Here is a 19,959-nt window from a genome sequence, read left to right as displayed (position 1 = left end):
TCCATCACACCAAAGCACAGGATCAGGTAAGGAGGAGAGCATGGTTTCAAGAATTATGTGGTTACTCTTCACATGAAGGACCTGGCTGAAGGCTGGAAATATGCCTAAAAACTATGATAAAAAAAATGCACGACTGTTTCCACACTTGTTTGAAAACTGCACTCCAAAGGAAAAGAGAGGGCCCTATAAAAATTCATATGTGGAAAAGAGGAGTGGACAGTGCTAAACATACTTTTCAGGTAGAAACCATGCTGAGAAAGCCATTTGTATAAGCAAGACACATATAAAAGGAAAAAAAATACAGAGGAACAGACTAATCACTAAAATGAAAAAAAAAAAGCCTAGCTGTTTGAGGCCAATAGTACAATACTGTACTCACTAGAGCAACTCTTGGGGAAAAAAAATAAACACACCCAATTTCAGAATTATGTGATCTAACAATTCTTATACCCTGCAACGAGGTAGGAAAGGAGGAAGGGAAGAAAGGAGACAGAGGCATTGCCATCTCCTTCCCATGCAGTCTTGGATGTTCCAAATCATCCTCACAAACAAAACCAATACAAAGAGGGCTCTTATTTCCCCTGGTTCAACCAACTTATGAGGCTGACATTTTTTATTAATATAGCTGGACTTTTACTCAAAGTTTTGGACTATTTGGTTGGAGTTTTTGATAGATATCATCTATCCTGACACAATCATCATCATAGAAGAGCTCATCAGCTTCACCTTCTGACTCTGCATGTCACAGAAGAGGAAAGCATACACTTCATTTTCTTAAAAACCTTACACTAACAGTGTTTTCAAGATCAATATATTACACACTGTTTCTCAAAAAATATCTGCATTAATGAAAACGCATTAGACTAAGTCCATGTTTATTTTTAGATCACTGCTACCATTAGAGGTCAAAGTCATGGCATTTTCTTCATTCCTTTTCCATTTTGATGGAATTTCCTGCAGATGATTAGCCTGAAAATAATTTTCTAAAAAACAGGCCCTATGATGCTTAACAGTGAACCATAGCTTAATGTAAAAAAATATGTATTTATAAAGGCTGCCTTTTGACAAGGCACTATAGCACACAACTAATTTAGCATTTTTACATATTTACATATTTATTTACATAAATAGCTGAAGATAATTAAGTGGGATTACTCAAACTTAGACACACATTTAAATAACTTGCTGAATCACAAACCAAGCCTACAAAGTTTAATTAAGTAAATGTTCCTACATTGCACAGGTAAATGATTATCAGTGGTCAGTCAAATAACCAGTGTAGGCTGTTGATGTACAAGAGTTCACAATTTTTAGACATGAACATCCTCGTCATAGAATGGTCTGGATTGGAACAGACCTTAAAGATCATTCAGTTTCAACCCACCAGCCATGGGTAGGGTCATCTTCCACTAGATGCCATCCAAATGGGCCGTGAACACTTCCATGAATGAAGCATCCACAGCTTCTCTGGACAACAAGTTCCAGTGTCTCACTGCCCTCACAATAAAGAATTTCTTCCTAAAATCTAATCTAAACCTACCCTCTTTCAGTTAAGAGCCCATTATCCCTTGTCCTGTCCCCACAAGCCCATGTAAAAAGTTCTCCATCTCTTGAAGGTTCCCTTTAGGTACTGGAATGCTGCTATAAGGTCTTCCTTCTAGATCTTCACTTCTTCAAAATCAGTTTTTGACATTTATTCCAGGCAGGAACAAAGATCAAATGTGCTGAATCTTAACTTGTTCACTCCTAGAAAAACCACATGATGTACAGCCATGCAGCAGATTTAAAAGATCTGAGAGTGATACATAATCAAAGACACAGCAAGTCATATATTACTAGAGGTATGATAACAGAATACAAGATAAAGAAAATTTCTTTCAGGAGAAACAAGATGCAAATTTGATAAAATGAGCCTAGTCTACTCCTCCCATCACATGAGTATTACAGTCTACCAGTAAAACACTACTCCCAGTTCATGTCACTAATGTCACACACTGTCAGCTTGGGGGAGCCTCTATCACATCACAAATAACAGGACCAGCTAAGCACAGGACTCACAGGCAGATCTGCCACTGACATGCTCATCAGGCTAACAAAGGTATCTTAGTCATTGCTCACCTGTCTGCTCACTGTTAAAATGAAAATATTTACACTGTTTCTTTTCAAAAACCTAATGTGATGAGTGCTGTTTTGGGAAATGTCAATTTTTAAAGGTGATTTGGGGGGTGAAAAAAGAAACATTAAAAATAAACTAATACTTGCATGTAGTTGAACATAAACCACATGTCGTCCAAGCACTGACATTCACTTCTTCTTTTCTCCCCCATGTAAACTTTTTTCCCCTTTAATAGCCAGGTGCTTCAACTCCTTTTTAGCCAAGGAGATCCTGCCTAGCCATTCTCCAAGCTAATCTTGTGTTTGGCATCTGCACCAGGACCATACACCAAGGCTGCCATACCAATCTTTCCTGCATTACAAGTTATATCCTGGTGTGCCCAGTGTGGTCCACAGCATTTTGATTCAACTTGTTCCAGACTATCATTTTTAATTTATACAGTATTAGACTACAAAAATCTCCATATAGATAAGTACCAAAGGAAAAAATCAGGGAATATGACACAAGAGTCCATCCACTGATAGCTTCACAAAACATTTAGAAAACACAAAAATTGCGTACTCAAAAATACAGTTCATAAGACAACACAATGTAAGCCCCATATTTCAACAGATAGCACCAGTAGGTACTTCCTTCATCTTCGGTTACTTCATAATTATCATAATGGTTTAATATTAATAAAGCAACTATATAATAATTGCTTCCATTGTTTCTTCTGCTATAATTTCTTTTTTGGCTTCTGTACTTCCTTTTAAGGTAAAGGAAAGTTTCTAGCATCTTGCTCAGGACATAATTCTGTTCTCAGAACAGTGGGATTTTCTGTCTTGCAGAATTTCATAGGCATGTGTATATATTTATAAAATAGGTAGGAGGGCTGAGTAACCTTAATTTTTTAACTGTCCTTCCTGTCACTTCAGAGGCCATGGTTGGAACTGGAAAAGTCACTATACCCAAGCATTTTCCTTATTCACTTTTCTAACTTCCTTGTACTAATTCTTCATGACTGTTCACCAAAATCTTACTTGAAGGAGCAAGTTTTCTGTAGCAGGCATGGAATTACACTTTAAGACTAGTGGGCATCTGACACCAATCACACTGAAGATCATCAGCCCCTACTGGGATTAACAACACAGCTGGCATGCCCTTGACCTTAGCCAAACCTTTGCTTATAAAAAGAGAGGGACTCTAATTTTAAGCGAAAAGTATTTCTGCTAGAAGACAAAATAATATCCTGGGCACATTAGAATTCCACTTCTATGCTGCTACAAATATACTATATATGCTTTCAGCCTCTGCCAGACTAGTGGATCATCAAAATTCCACTTCTCAATCAGTTTCATCTGGACTCCTGCAGGAACACAGAGAAAGAAAGGTCTATAAAGCAAGTGAGTTATGCAAGCAAAAAAAAAAAACAAAAATCCTTTCATTTTACCTCAAACATTCTCAACTTGGGCATAATTTCCTCCAGTAGTTTAGTATCTTTGGAAAGCTTGGCCTTTAACTTGTCCCAGCGTCCCTGCACATCCTTGAACTCTTTCACGTAGGTGTTTTTTATATCCGAAGATGCATGCTTCTCCAAAGCCTTTGTTTCTTCAGCAAGTTTATCTACCCTGGGCTTCTGGGCTTCCAGTGTCTCACAAACTGTCTATAACAAAAGGAAAAAAAAGCCTCCTTCCAGTATTAGCCATACAACAGGTACACACTTACATATAAATCCAAGTACATTAAAAGTTTCATCGTGCAGATGGTCAAGAGTGATACTTGTGCAGACTCAATGAAGAATGATACTCCAGTTACAGCAGTTATTGCAGCAGAGATGTCCAAACAACCTTTTAAACAGCAAAACCTTCAGCTGCTGTACTGGGGCAGCAGCAGAGACTACAGAAGGGGTAGCAAAGCTTGGCCACAAAGCTCAACACGCGCAGGCATCTCCGCCTCCCGTGTGCCGTGCCATACTGGCCTCGAGTCAACAAAGCAATGGCTGTGCCACACTGCACACAGAGCAAACTTCAGTGCAGACAGACCAGGGCCTCAGTATGGTCATATCCCCACAAGTTTGCTTTTTAAAAGCACATGCAAACTGGCTGAGAGTGTTCTTCCAAGCTTTGTAAAGTGAAATATAATTTCTTAGTTGCAAATAAAAGCTCTGGATACTCAAGTTTTGAAAACTACTTTCCCAGATGGGCTACGGGGAAAGATACATTCTGAGTACATTCACTATGACATTGCTGATATAAAGAGTCACTTGATTTGAAAGGGCTAATTTACTAATATGAAAAATAACAGCTGAAGGTATAAGCCAAAACATAAAAAATGCTGCCACTTCATTGAACTCAGCACTTTGATTACTGTGCTTCAAATTTGCTAAAGAAAATTTCACAATGAACACATGAAATTATTATTAATTTAATGGATTTAATCTTCTAGTATATACATTTAATAGGTACAAGTAGGATGCGTGCATACATATTTTGCTGTATTTTTACTGAGGAAGACTTTTTCAAAAATGTTCACGTTCTCAAATCTACCTTACATTTATCGTGGTTTCTTTTCCTGGAAAATGTAGCAATTCCTCTAAGACAGGTAGAGAGGTAGCAATGAGACTGGGAAGAGGAATGTATGTTTCAGAAAACAAGAGCATTCTGTGCAGGAGACCACAGATGAAGCATTTATCAGTGCCTGCCACAGTGCAGAGAGAGCTGAACTAACCCCAGGTCCACAAGCAGCTCCTCATATACAATTTGTTCCCCTCTCCTGTCACATGCTAATGTTAACGCACCTACGCTAGCATAGTATGTCCTTTCAGGGTAATTAGTCTCTGAAGAAAACTGGGAAGAGGCAGGAAAAGACAAGCTTCCAAAGGCCAAATGCCATTGCAATTTATCTAGCATATGGACCAGAAAATCTCCATCACATTTAAACAATACAGAAGCAACACTAAAGAGAAAACCAAAGAATCAAAGTTTGTTTTAATCTCTTAGTTCAAAAAAACCACAAAGCACTAATAACTCTGTTTATTGGACTTCCAAAAATCATCACTCTGCTGAAGAGAGAACGATATAACAACCTCTCTGCACCCAGCAACCAGAGATCCAGAGCTCCTACAGCTCCTGCAGCCTTATTAGGCCACCACACAGGGAAAAACACATGCTTCTGAATGTGGAAGGTGGTAGAGCAGGCAGGGAAGAATTTGATTTTTTTACAAACAAACAAACAAAAAGGGGGGGAAATACTGGAGATGCAGAATTCTCTCCCTGGAGAGAGGTACATCCCTGCCTCAGTATCTGGTATTTGCAAAGTTGCTGTCATCTATAAATTTTTGTCTACTTTATAAGCACAGCTTCCCTTTCATAGGCAGTCTGGAGGTCAGAGAAGTACAGTTACTGTCTCCAAACACCTGAGCAGGATGAGTTTGTTAACCAGCTGACGCTCAGACAGTTTAAAGCCAGCAGACCCCTCACACCTGGGTGAATATATTTACCCAATGCGTGGAGGGGAGGGTGGAAAGCCTGCAAACCACAGTCCCTTCAGAAGGGCAGAGGCAGGGTCAGAGGAGGTCACCCTGCCCCAGGACAGAATCAGAACAGGCACAGGCATGACTGTGGTGTGGCTCAGGCAGGTGCAGCTCCCAGCTCCTCATTTTCCTTACAACTGCACTCAGCAACAGAGGAACAGACCTTGGATCAGGTCACCAACCTGATCCAACCCAGCCTCTAGAAGGGAGATTCTCTTGGAGCCCTAACATTTGTTTTACACCTCCTGAACACAGGAGGTACATAAACATTCTTTCCTTTCTGCCTATCATTTGTTCTGCAACTCCTGAGCACAGGAAGTACATGCACCCCAGAGAGTGCCCTTTCCTTTTCCCCTGGCTGAGCAGCCCCAGCTCTCAGCCCCATCTCCTGTCACAGGCAGCACAAGAAGCTGGGAAGTCCTGAAGGCTCAGAGATACCCAGCCCGTGTGGCCTGGACACATCCCTCAGCAGCCTGGTAACTCAGCAAGCCACCGCCAAAAGTGGGTTCCACACGCACATCCCTGACACCCCTCTGAGCAGCGTTAGCTACCCCACTGAAAGCAAGGCAGGAGAACAGAGGGTGATATCAGTGGGGTAACCTCCTTCCTCAGTGCAAAGGGCAGAGTTACCTTGGCCTGCTGCAGGGCACTCTCCACCTTGCTGGGCTCGCTCAGGCCGCTGGCAATGCAGAGCTGCTTGCCCTCCAGCTCACTCAGCGTGTCCCTCAGCTGCTGCAGGGACTCCATGTACTCCTGGCTCGGCTGCCTTTCTGTCTCTGGGACCATGTAAAACAAGAGGGGAACAAAATACAAAGTAAGGAAATGCACTTGAACCCAAATCATAGGAGATGTGAACAACTTTCCAAGAGCTAAAAAACTCTTCAACAGATAGCACTGGTTTTCCTCTAAAAATATTAAATATATAACATGCAAGTACATCGAATATAATAATAAGTATGCAATTACAACCTTCCAAAAATTTTACAAACTCAATCCCATTTTCATAAATTCTTTTTATACACTTAAGCACCTAAATTTGGGTGGGAGCGGTGGTAGAATCAGTAGTATTTAAATTATATGTTATCATACCAAGAATAACCCATAGTATTTAAAATATATAAACCACTCAAATTTAGTATTTTGCATTTTTAAGCTTTAGACATATCTACTATTTATCTACAAATACACACACACTGATATCTGCTATATATAGAAAACAGTATAGCAAATATAATAGCCATACATTACATATTAAATTAAAAATACACACTATATATAGGAATTATATAAGAAAAAATATATGGGAATTATATAAGATAATATTTATAAATATGTATGTGTGTATATAAAAAACATTAGTGTGGGTTTGTGTTTTGCTTGCATTTTTACATTTTTTAAATATATTTACCCACACAAATATATAAAAATAGCAGTTTTCAGCCTATTGCCAGAACAGAGACACCATCTAGGAAGAGTTAAAAGGGAATTAAAGTTTGAATGGAGTATCTGCTTGCCATCTTCAACCACATGTCAAAATTTGTTCAATCCAGCCCCACGTGGAATCCCAGGCAGGAGGCAGCACCTCACTGGCATTTCAGAATGAAAACAGCCAATTGGAATAACTGCAGCAAACAGGATTTTGCCTATAAATCCTGTACTGTGGTATGCACATTCTCTGGCCCTAGATTCCTAAGCAATTTTGTTACTGCCCCACGTGAAAATCAATCTAAGCCTTGTTCTGACTCAGCAGGTAGCTTTTCAACAGCTTACTGTCAGAATTGTCCTACCTTTTATAAAATGAATCAACATTTTTGAGAGAATCAGAGTTATCCAGTTCTCTTTTCTCAAAAGGCCAGCTCAATTTAAAGAGGGGAGGGGAAAAATTAATAAGAAGCATATAGGTGCACTGACACTAAATGACAGAAAATCCTGAAGGAGAAGAAAATAGTTAAAGTAGTTTCTCAGTGACAAAAATAGAGTCAATTCCCATCTAAAAAATGCCCATAGAGTTGGGACTGAGTAGGTCTCCATGGGGGAATTTCCAGAGGCTCAAAGAAGAGCCATAGGAGGAGCTGGCCTTCTGTCAATCAAGGCCTGCCAAGTTCACAAATGCCTAAGTCACACCACCAGTCACATAGCTCTGGAAGTTTTTACCTTGCAGCAATTCAACTACGCTGTAAATAAACAGCTAAAACCCTGAACTGACATTTCCCTCTGTTCATCAGCAATATATCTTCTCAGCAGGTTGTCTCATTCAAGAGACATACAAACACAAATTTAATGTGTTAGAATATTTGCAGTGTTTCTACCACGCAATAACTGGTTCAAGTAGATCAATAACACCTCAAGTGATGCGTGACACAAAAAAAAAAAGTATTTTTGTCACATGATGTATAGCTACTAAAATACAAAATACCAATAAAATTACTCACCAGTACATGAAGTCAAAACAGCTATAAAGTAATAACTAGTCACAGTAAGAATGAAACCCCCCTCCTTGTAATTTGAACATGGCTGACAGATACTTCATTCACACAGTTTTCTGCATACATATAATTGAAGCATGCAGACCTGGTGCAACGTACTGTATAAATGTCCTAACAATTTAGTAATTGAGCCTATTTTTACTACATACAGAATGTATGTAATGCTCTTCCATTTGGAGCTGTTAATAAAACACTTCCTCAAATTACTCTGAAACAAAAACTAAGGAAAAAAAAATCTCTTACAAGTCTGTGCTGTTGCTATTCAGCTGTAAAGTATTACCAGAACTACATATTCCATGCACTACATTTAAAATTCTTTAAAAAACAGCATGACTGGTTTGAATGCTCATAATGAAATCCATAATGCAACAACAACCCAAGTAGAAACTGCCTGAAAAGCAAGCCAGATGCCAAATCACTTCAAAGATGAAATTTTAAAAAGGAATTATGTATGACTAATGTGCTCAAAGCTATGAAAAAGAATAAATTTCACATGCGCACTTTCATTTTACAAGGTTCTCCTAATATTCTACTTTTCATTTCTAGAATTTCATTACAGAACGTTTATTTCTCTAAGTGCCAGAGAGAGACAGATTTCTGAGCTATATTATCCACCTTAAATATGTCTTGCTAAGTAGTTAAATGAGGTTTCAGGAATGTTTCATTCTTGCATAATTGTTTTAAACATCATGGAATGACAGACTCTTGAATTGTGCACAGAGGAGGCCACATCCTTCTAGATGAATAAATTAATTTTGTCCATTTGGCACAAAGCCTAGCATAAACACTAGAAAAACTCTACCAGAATTCAATGAGTTTTCAGTCAGCTCAAAACAAACAAAAAAAAAAAAAATCAAAACACAAGTAAGCAGGAGGCTTTATGCTAATATATGTACTTATGTTTATTTATTTACCTTTTTTCAGCTGTTGGTGACGTTCCTCTAGTTTCTGACGAGTCAATTTGAAGTGATCAAGAAAACCATTCAAGTTCTCCTGAATAAAATTTGGAGGCATGGGCTGAGAGGTGAGTGTCTTGCAGGTGGCTTTCAGATGTTCCAAGTGTGGACTCAGGCTTACAAGATGACTTAACTCCTGCTGTAAAAGAAAAACCAAAATCAAAATTCACATTTACTGTAAGCACAAAGATTTTAGCATGCTACTGCAGCACAGTTCATCCACATTACTAGAGTGACAACACTAAAGTACTTCTGTGACAGATTCTAAAATCTTCCAGTCAAGTCAGGTGCCCTGCATAGACTTAGAAACTAGGCCAAGCTCTACTGGGGCGTCCTGTGGTTCTGACAGCTTCCATTCAAAATCAGCAAGTTTGGCCAGACTTACCTGACATAAGTCTTTCAGGACTGCTGAGGACTGGGATGCTGAAGAAGCTTTTTTAAGCCAGTTATCCTTCTCACTTAAAGTCTTCTCAAGCTCATTCATTTCCTTTAAATAAGCATTTATATCTTCTTGGTACTTTATCTTTCTAGCCACTTCTTCTAGATTTTGAACCACATCTTTCCACCCCGACAAAATTTTCTCCGTAACAGATTTTATATCCACTGTAGGAAGTCCTTCTACAAAGATTATACAAATTACTGTTATATTAACTGCAACACATTTATATTAACAGCCATTTAACCTTTCCTTTCTTCAAATAAAAGTGCACTTTCACTTTAATATACAAAACACTTTGATCCCAAGTCCAATATCTATAAATCTATACTTATTACTCGCACCATTTCAGCTCTATATTGCTAGTAAAATGTAGAGTGAAATACTCTAATTTTGAGGAAAGACGTAGGGTTTTTTTTTTTGCTGAACCCCTCTAGCACAAGTAGAGTCCAAAGCTCTGGTCAGGGCAGCCAGGCAGCTTTCACAAGAGCACTTGATGACCCTGCTCCATGGATGTCCCTGTGCTCACACGCTGGCCACAGGCTTGGCACGCCAACACGACAGCAGCCACAGGGGAGGAGCATGCACACAAAGAGCAGTCACTGCCCTTCTGACACAGCCTGTACCTGCCCCAGGATAGAAATGGATGTAGGCACAAATGTGCCCAATGTGCCAGTGGTGTGCATTATTCCACACAGGTGCAGCTGGGCCTAGGTCTGGAAAAAGGCTGCGAGCCTGAGCTGGACAGAACATACTATGAGACCCTAACAAAACTAGGGGCTCTATATTGATTATTTTCTAGAGATCCCAACCTTTAAAATGACAAACAATTAGAAAGCAAATTGTTGACCTTACTCTTTTGCTAATACAAAGCAGCTTTTCAACTATGCATTTCTTGTTATGGTTAACACATGCTGGTTTCATATCAGGACTTATCATATCACAGCTAAATGGGTTTGCAGAAGAAAGAGGAAGGGAGGATTACATTCTGCTGAGGTTTGAAAACAAGCAACATCTAAAAATTTTTATAAACCAAACTAAGTCAAATCAGTGGCTTTCAGCCACCAACTTCAGGGCAATAGCACCCACTTACATTCTTAGTAAATTAGGGCACACGAGCAAAGCGTTGGACTGCAAAAAAATGGATTGCTGAGAAATCCATTGGAATTCAGCATTTTCCAAAAGGGATGCTGGTCATTATGCAGGACAGTGACACCATCCTCTCTCCTGCCTGAATGCTACCAGTGATGACAACTTCACCAGATGTCAAGTGCACAGCAGATCTGAAAGATTGCTTCCAGATGACATGAACATGTCTTATAGAGATCTCATTCCACTGATGGAATTTTTTCAATATGAAACAAGATTTTCAGCAAGGCTTAAAGATTCAGCTTCCATAGATATCAATTATAAGATCCCATGGATAAGGGTTTTAATTAGCAATCATTTTCCCAATCATATAGACTTCTCTCTTGCCTTTCAGCCATAGATTGTGACTGCATCATCAAAAACACAGACATTTTTTACAAAAACAGATAAAAATATGGAAAGAGATAGACACATACGTATCAAGTTTAAATTTGGCTTCAAAATTTTCACTTCTCTATAGCAGTTGTTTTAAAACTTTTACTTCAAATCAAACCACTTCCTTGAAAGCATCTAACTAGCATTGTTACTGAAAGAGAAATCATTTCTTAAAACAACCCTTGAAGGACTGCAAATGAACACATGCACATTAATGAATAATAATAATGTTTTTCTAAAAGCTTTAATTAAAAAAAACACATAACTTACTAGTAACAGTAACAATGACCATGAAGGAATGAAAATGGAGGGAGAAGAAAAGAGATAAGTATTTCAGTATTATTTCCCAGCAACTCAACTGATTAAATCACAAAATAGAAAAACTCCAAGTTGCTTACCCTTTCCCATTTGATCCAAAAGAATGTGTCCACTTCGTTTCAGTTCATCTAACATCTGGCTTTTTTCAGCTCTTTCCTTTTCAATCACCTTCAAAGTGAATCCCAAAAGAATGCAGTGGCAGCAAGGGTTATTTTCCTTGACTTCCCTCTTTCACCCAGTAATATCTATTTTCCCACTACTACCCAAAACACATCATTGTCTTGGGTACACCACCTTCTGAGCTCCACGTTAGTTCTGCTTGTGCAGAAAACAAATGTAAAAGGAGTCACCTCTCACAAGTAGCAGGCATGTGAGAGATTAGTACTACAGCATCAGAAATATTGATTAATGGCTTGATGATCCCACAGTATGAAATAAGATACTGGGACAACAGTTAAAACAAAACACTTCTGATCAAAAATTCAGCTGTAATTCTCAATGTGAACCAGCAGAGAAAAGACTTTCTTCTTAATAGCCCCTTCATTTCTACAGTTTCTACTGTGATTTCCAGTAGAAGGCACCAACAGACCTGTTCCCTAGAAGTCCAAACAGCAAGAACTATAGCACACCAGTAATCCACTTTCATAAGCTCTAGTACTTTACTCTCACAAAGATTTGGAGAGGGACATTCTCCATGACTACCAAGATTTTTAAAGGAAAAAGCTCCTCCCACAAGTTATACATATTGGTGATTATTCCTTTGTGAGTCAATCGGTAGAATACATCCACAGAGAAAAGATGAGCTCCTTGGCCACAAAACCACAGCTTCAATATATTCTGTGATTACAACACAGTATCTCCAAACTAAAATCTTTTTGAACCTCATGTCAAAGGTCATTACTCTGGTTTAGGCTTACTTCAGTACATTCAGAAGCATGCACTTATTTGCACAGCTGGGAAGAACAAACTCTGTCCTACCCACTTACAGTCCAGTCATTTAAAAACAGTGCTGTTCATGGGAACCTGGTGTTCATTTCAGGACCTCTTTTTTAAAGAGCTATAAACATTCTTAAAGATCTATAAATAAAATATTGGGATAGTTGTTTTGGTTTTTATTTCCAACAGTACTCCCATTCCAAACATTCCTACTGGCACCATTTTCCACAAGAGGACTATGGAGAGGCTCTTTATAGAGATTTTTAAGTATTGTTTTTGATTTCGAAAGCAGATTCAGGTCCTGTTAAAGCTCCAGTAAGTCTTCATTAACAAAGAATGCTCAAGAACCAGAAAAAGGCAAGAATAATTCCTGACAAGGAACAGAAAATAAAATGGTTATTTCACAGCTCCCAAAAGACTCTATAAAATTATATAGTCTGTCTTGCAGGTCAGCAATACTGTACACAAGCTGTAACAATCAGGTTTTCTCCAAAATTAATAGAGCAAACAACATGTCCAAGCATTATAACAACAAACCACTTTGGATCCTGGCTGGTACAGTGTTTGAGGAGTGTCACAGCATGATTCAAGGGGTCTCTGAGCCCCCCACTGGCCCATCTCTACCAAAATTATATAAGTGGCATCAATCAAGGCCATTTCCAACTGTGAAACATTAAACCAAAATATGCTACTTAGTGTAAAAGATAATAATCCTGAAGACAGACATTTTTCAGACCTCCAAGGGAGACATCAGTAATTTATGTTTTTTAAATTTCCTGTGGATTATGCAACACCACAGGCAAAAAAATGTGTCCAGCTGGTCAGAGATTTCCATGTATGCTCAGTTCTGAACCTATTTAACTGAGGGACTTAATCCCCTCAAAGCATGCGGATCAGCTCACACCTCCAGCTGACAGCCAGCTTAGATCCAGAGTAGAGTATTCACTGAAACATGCTCTAGCTCCCCATTTTACCTTCAGTTTTTCTTTCATGCTTGAAGTCTCTCTCATCTTCTTATATTCTCTGATGTCTGCAGCCTGAATGGCAGATTTTGATTTTGAAATCCAGTTCAAGAACTCAGTACTTTCAGCATCAAACCTAGTTTAAAAGGTCAGACAGTGGTTTGTTTTTTGGTTTCAGTCACTCTGTCTTAAAAATCAAAAGTCTTAAAGTTCAGCACATGATTCAATCCCAAACCATAAAAGCTTTGCACAAAATTCATGCTCCGCATATTACTGCTCACAGGAAGTAGAGACAGACTTTTAAAAGCCTACTATAATAAAAATTATACCCACAATATCAGCTTTCAGGAACAAATTGAGAATCATGGTGCAATTTATTTTACACATAGCTTCACACAAATTATAACCATATCTTTTAATATGTTACAAAACAGATCTCTCAATGCCAAGTATTTTGAAAGTAATAACTAGACCTCAGGAACAAAATAAATAAGAATTTCAGTTCTAAGTTTCAAAAGTCTGCAACGCTATTTTGTCTGAAGGAACAGCTAACAGTGGCAGTGACAGCTGACAAAGATTTTTGCACACTTAGCTGACAAAAAATTAACTTATCTTACTGGTTCTGTCTACAGTACACGCATCTATACTAACAACTTTCTTACCCCTATGGTTTCTAAACTATAACCTGACACCACCAAAAAAGACCAAATCAACTTTCAAATTAATCAGTACTGTACAGAACTTGAGAGATGGACAGATACACTGTACAGACTACAAGTCAGGTTGAATTACAATTACATTACTTAACAAATCCTAACATGGAATAACAGCACCCCAATAAACGCAATAGTCAAAGTTTCCATGGGAAAACTGGTAAAATTCCACTAACTGGTCATTTGTTGGTTTCAAAAGAAGCAGATGGAAACACACAAAAGCATCAGAAACTTTATGACCTATATTTACTAACCCTGGCTTTAATACAGTTTCAACTCTAGGAAAACAGACAGATAAATCATTTTTGCTTTCAAAACCTGTAATAGATTCTACAATAGATTCTCAGGTGACACAGATAGAACAGATGGCTGCTGACTGCTTTACTGCCCTGGCACATCCAGATGCACACACCGCCCCTACCAGAGCTCAAAAGGTCTGACCACAGTCTTCAGGAGGGTTTGGGCAGGTTCCTTACCCCTTCAAACCTCCACTCCTCCTCCAGAAAAAAATTAATTAAAGACTCTTCTTCATTGTGCAAACACACAGTGGCTCCCTAGTCTCGATGCAGCCTCTACTGTATCTCTAAATGATCTGACAAAGATTTAAACCAGTGATACTTCAAGGAAATACTCATTTCCTCAGCCAAGCACAAAAAGCAAAATTTTGAGCACATAGCATTTAATTTCCTAATTTATATTTAAACAATTCCTTTAGTTTTAGGTATACTATTTAATAACAAGAATTCAACACAAGTTATGAAACACTGTTTGGCTTAAGAGGAGAGAAGGTTCCAGGAAAACTTGATAGCAGCCTTCCAGTACCTAAAGGGGGGGCTACAAGAAAAATGGAGAGGTACTCAATGGGAAGAGTATTGATAGGACAAGGAGTAACTTCTAAAGTGAAAGACAGTATATTTAGATCACATATCAGAAACAAAAATTATTCAGTATGAGGGTGGTAGGATACTGGAACAGGCTGCCCAGAGAAGCTGTGGATGCTCCATCCCTGGAAGCCTACCAGACCAGACTAAATAAGGCTCCAAACAACCTGCATTAGTGGAAGGTGTCCCTGTCCTTCCAAGGAGGTTGGAATGACATGATCTTTGAGGCCCCTTCCAGCCCAAATGATTCTATGAGTCTATATATACAAATGAGCACCAGCCACTCCAGAAATACTTGTCAAAGGAGACATCAGTATAATATTCTTATAACTAAATACAAGAGAGATGGAAAATGTTTCTGGGCATCTTTTTTTGTGCAGTTTCTCCCACTTTTCCCATAAGTTTTAGGAAAATTAGAAATAAATAATAAATCAATCAAAATGCTTGACACTTGAATACCACCTCTTGAGCAAAGATGAGATGTTTTGCATAAAGTAAATGTAAATCTGTCTTTTCAGCAAAGGAGCTGAGGTACAAAGGACTGAAGACCTGCTTCTATGAGAAACAAAACATCCCTGTTTTCCTTCGAAATTAATGGAAGCTACAGGTTTTCTGCTGCTCCGAAAACAAGGCTGTATATAACATTCCATTCCCATTCAAAGAATCACAGAATTGTGAGGGCTGGAAGGGATGACTGGAGATAATCTAGTCAAGCCCCCAAGCCCAACCTCACAACTGCAATTCAAGTATTGCTCACTTGCATAAAGAAGGATCAAAAGTCAAGACAGTCTCTGTAGTACCCAATGAGCAAGGGAAAATTGCAGTGACATGTACTTACTTTTTCTTTGCTTCACTGTCCCCTGGAATTTGCCTTTTCTTTGGGAGTGGTGGTGGGGGCAACTCCTGTCTGGACTGTTTAACCACTGCCTGCTCCTTCAATGGTGTTTCTGCAGCAATCTTCTGTGAAACCTGTGACATTCCTATGCTTCCTACAGCTTGAGTTACCTACACAAAATGATTTAGGGTAAGGATTATGTGTCATTTTACATAAGCTGAGTTGCTTTTTCTTATTTTCTTTTATTCAGTCACAAAAACCTGTTCATTCACTCCCACAAATGACCACATTGAGCTGTCATGAAGCACTTTTATCATATTTACGCTCCAGAGAAAAAGATCATTATTCTCATTTTACAGATGGGAACCAAGCATCAAAATTCTCAGTTCAACTAGAATTGTGCCAGTCCAAGTGAACTAAAATTAACAAAAGGAGCATTATATGTATTTTCTTTCATCATTTCTTCACAGAAAGAACAAAGGTACTTGGAGTTTATTACTAGCAATTCTACATTTTGTACTCTTACTCTATAAAACAAAGCCTAGATCTCATGAAGAGCTGATACACAGTGAATTTGACCTAAAAGCTCACTCAAGTCAATAAAAACCTCCCATGCTCTTTATCAGGTTATAAGGTAAGTCCCTGGAGACTCGACCTGTAAGTTCCAAGTATGTGCTTGTATTTAAGGAGAGTGAAAGGATAGAGACAGGAATTGGCATTCTCTAGTGCTTTGACTAAAACACAAGAACAAATTAAAGCCACATGGCTGCAATGAGCCCCTACCCAGACTGCACAACTCATTCACTATACATTAAATGGATCATGAATTGGTGCCATGGTTTTTACCATAACAACATATTACTATCACCAGAAAAAGCACATATGAGTTATAAAGCTGTCAAATAAAACCCTCACAGAATCCACTAGGAGTTCTGTCTAAATAAAAACACTACCAAGCACTCAAAACACTAAAATAAACATTGAACGATCTAGCTTGGCTATCATCATTACATGTCAAACAAACAACTACTCTATTTTCAACAGATGAGAAATCATACTCACAGAGCATAAATACTTGTATGACTCCCATTTATTTATCTATTCTGGGGTTTGGGTTTTGCCTTTGTTTTCTTTTAGTATCAGATTTAAATCCAGTCCCAGCACTCTTACAATGTTTAAAGGCATTTACATAGACTGATAATACATGGCAAGCCTGCCTTACTCATCAGAAAAATGAAGCTTAATCTGTTTGAGAAAGGAGTAATAGTACTGGTCAGTACTAGTATTGGGCTTTTGGAGACCAAAAATGCAGGCAGCTTTGTCAGCCCCATGTGAAGCACTCACCTACCTCTCTAGCCTGATGCCTGGACAATTTTGCTGACACAGTGCAGTTTGCATACATGCAGTCATACAAAAAGCTAAAAAGTAAGAAAGCCTTGTAAATACCTGGTTAGAGTAATCCTCTAGCTTCTGAACCAAACTGTCCCACCTCTGAGTTAGCTCTTCTTGATCCTGATCAATTTTACTGGATGCTTTGCCATTCCCAAGGATTTGAGCCACATCCTGACCTAGTTCATTCAGCTGGTCTAGTGTTTGTCGTTTCATACCCAAGTCCTCTTTTAAAATCTGTAGTTAAAAGAAAAGATTAAAATAGAGCATCAAGTATTCTACTTCCCCTAAGCTTTAATTCCATGGCTAAAAGGCAAAGGGGTTTGAAAGGGTGGTGACAGGGTGAAAGATGTACTACCAGAGCCAGATTAACAGTTCTTTTGTGTAAAAAAGCACTAACAGACACTCTTTTTTAAAGAGCACATCCTTGAAACATCTCCTAGAGGAGCCAGCCAGTTTGTTTAGTTACAAACTAATCATTTGTAACTTCAGTAACAGTTACAAATGATTAGTTCAGGTACAAGCTGCTCCAATGAAATAAAGAAAAATCCACACCACAAACCAAGGCATAGACCTGGGAAAGCACAGCTGACTGGTGGCCTGCAATAACATCCAAACCCTCTCAAAAATCTGGGATAGCTGTTTCAGAGTTTGACACACCAACAAAGGACAGCCATGGAGTAAATAGTACATACGTTTTAAATTCAAGTGCAAGAATCTGGCAAGGAGAGAATGTTGGCCTGGCTTCTGTATCATGCATTCACAGCTCCCACTAGGGTCAAACTAGTAATTTGCCACTCATCTAGGATATGAGATTTGTTGGGAGAGAGCAGGATATCAGTACTCACTGCTAGTTTTCGAACATTCACACTCAGGTCTGTTTGATCTTTAAAGTTGCTCGTCTGGACCTTACTCAAAGCCTCTTCTTTCTCTGTTAACCAAGCTTTCAATAAGCACTGCAGATCATAAGAAAAACAACACAAGAAAATACCAAGATTGTCAAACAGCTATGGACAATTGCTTTTTCAAAATCTTTCCATTCAAAGCACAGTTCTGCAGTCTTTATACGCTGGAATGTCAATTAACTTTAACAAAAATAACACAGAAAAGAGTACAAAACTATCAGATTAGAGAAGCAATACTTCCAGCAAAACAATTTCAACAAAACCATTTCTCAATATATCAGAGCCCATCTCCCTCCAAGTTATTTATATAGGAAACAGATATCCACCATAAAGCTAACATAGGATTTATAAATCATAATAGAATATATCAAAATGGCATGCATGTGTTCTTTTTTTTTCTACCCTTCTTCCTCTGTGACTCACATGCTGTTACAAGCATTTTCTCACAGAAGTGACACCACTGGTAATTCACATTTCTTTTAGTCCAGACAGTTGATCAAAGACTCAGATACTAATTAGTGACCTCCCTGTTTATGGTACCTACTTTCAATTGCCAAACAACTTCAGCAAATCCTATTTCATTGATTATTGGAAGCTGGAGTGGTCTGCTCTAAATAGTTCTAACTCAGGGACCTTTCATTTTTTCCTTTTTTTTTCCTACAAGACTTGTCCTGGGTCTCACTTTTCTTCAGTCACACTGCACTCCTGTAGTAACACCAGCAATAACTGGCACCAAGTACCAGGAAGGATTTTATGTACTCTATATTATGTTCCCACATAATGCTGCTACTGGACAGCAATCTCCACGGAGCAGAACACCCATCTCTATATAAACTTCAGCTGCCCAGGCATTGGTGCAATGCTGTTCCTCTCTGTTTAAAAATAAATCACAAAGCAAGACAGACTTTTTTGTTCTTTGAACAACACGCTTTACAATAGCCACCTGGTTCCCCATCCTAGCTATATATTTTTGGCATTGTCCCAGCACTTATTATAGCAACTTTGGGCCACAGGGCTAAGGCAGTTTACATTTCCAACATAAACCAATATGCAAAATCTACAGACAGAAAATATGATGGTGGTTGAAATGCCGTAAGGCTGTGAGAAAAAAAATTATAACACCACACACTCCCTGGAAAAATTATGCTGGCATCCCAGCCAACATATTTTATGCATAAGAGGAGCTCAAAAACCCCTCATGCGTTCAGCTAATTTCTGCTAAATCAGCAGTCAAAGATAACTCTCCCTAGAAAACTGAAACATAATTACCACAGTGCTAAGAAGTCTCTGGCACTGATTGAGGAATTTGTTTCCTGAGCGGTAAGGATTGTGTTGACTTGAAAATGTGGTCTACAAGAACTTTCTAGGCAGCCACAAAAAGGCTGATGCATCACTGTTGCTCATCTCTCTGTGTGGTTGGATAAAATAGAAAATGCTTGTAACAAAGCGTTTTAGTTAGTTCTGTGTTATAAAAGTGTTTGTATTCAATTTTAAGTAGTTTCAGACTGTAATTTTTCTAAGTCACTTATTGTGGGTTTGTAATTCAAACCCACTAGTAATAAATGAATTATTCAGGTAAATAATGAGTACAAAAAGGGTCATCTAAACCAGCTAAAACAAACTTCTATTTCCTCTTTATTTGTTATCTGACATTCTACACTAAGCACACTGATTGCTTCACACAAATTGAAATAAGCTGAGTTCAAATGTTCAACTCCAACAGAACACAGCACTTCTAACAGCTTTGTAATAGTCAAAGAGTGGTCCCCAAACAAATGTAAGGGTGGAAAAGGATGTTGACATGATGACAGAGTCATCAAAACTAAGAGCACTTGAAGTCCATAACTCAAACATATACAGCAAGGATTTTGGGGGAATCCTTATTTCTCAATTCTGAGTTACCATGCCCAAGAGTTCCCAGAAAACATTAGCATACAATTTTCTGGATACACATACACAGATAACAAAGCATTAGTTTAAAGAGACAT

At 38.5% G+C, this 19,959-nt stretch overlaps 1 protein-coding gene across 4 annotated transcripts in view; it reads right to left on the bottom strand.

Annotated features, from left to right (window-relative positions):
• UTRN (utrophin) overlaps positions 1–19,959 on the bottom strand; it is a 341,485-nt gene that overhangs the window by 233,790 nt on the left and 87,736 nt on the right. For 3 of the 4 annotated variants that reach the window (XM_064708388.1, XM_064708386.1, XM_064708389.1), the window contains 9 exons: positions 17,915–18,022; positions 17,124–17,303; positions 15,681–15,847; positions 13,261–13,384; positions 11,431–11,518; positions 9,458–9,690; positions 9,031–9,211; positions 6,261–6,406; positions 3,549–3,761 (listed from right to left, as the gene is read on the bottom strand). In XM_064708388.1, coding sequence (XP_064564458.1) covers positions 3,549–3,761; positions 6,261–6,406; positions 9,031–9,211; positions 9,458–9,690; positions 11,431–11,518; positions 13,261–13,384; positions 15,681–15,847; positions 17,124–17,303; positions 17,915–18,022 — 1,440 coding nt within the window. The remainder of the gene's footprint in view (positions 1–3,548; positions 3,762–6,260; positions 6,407–9,030; positions 9,212–9,457; positions 9,691–11,430; positions 11,519–13,260; positions 13,385–15,680; positions 15,848–17,123; positions 17,304–17,914; positions 18,023–19,959) is intronic. The other variant, XM_064708387.1, reaches the window with a different exon arrangement.

The sequence above is a fragment of the Zonotrichia leucophrys genome, chromosome 3, assembly GCF_028769735.1.
Source record: "Zonotrichia leucophrys gambelii isolate GWCS_2022_RI chromosome 3, RI_Zleu_2.0, whole genome shotgun sequence".
Classification (NCBI taxonomy): Eukaryota; Metazoa; Chordata; class Aves; order Passeriformes; family Passerellidae; genus Zonotrichia; species Zonotrichia leucophrys.
The sequence above is the reverse complement of the archived record's forward strand: the minus strand, read 5'-3'. Positions and strand labels throughout refer to the sequence as shown.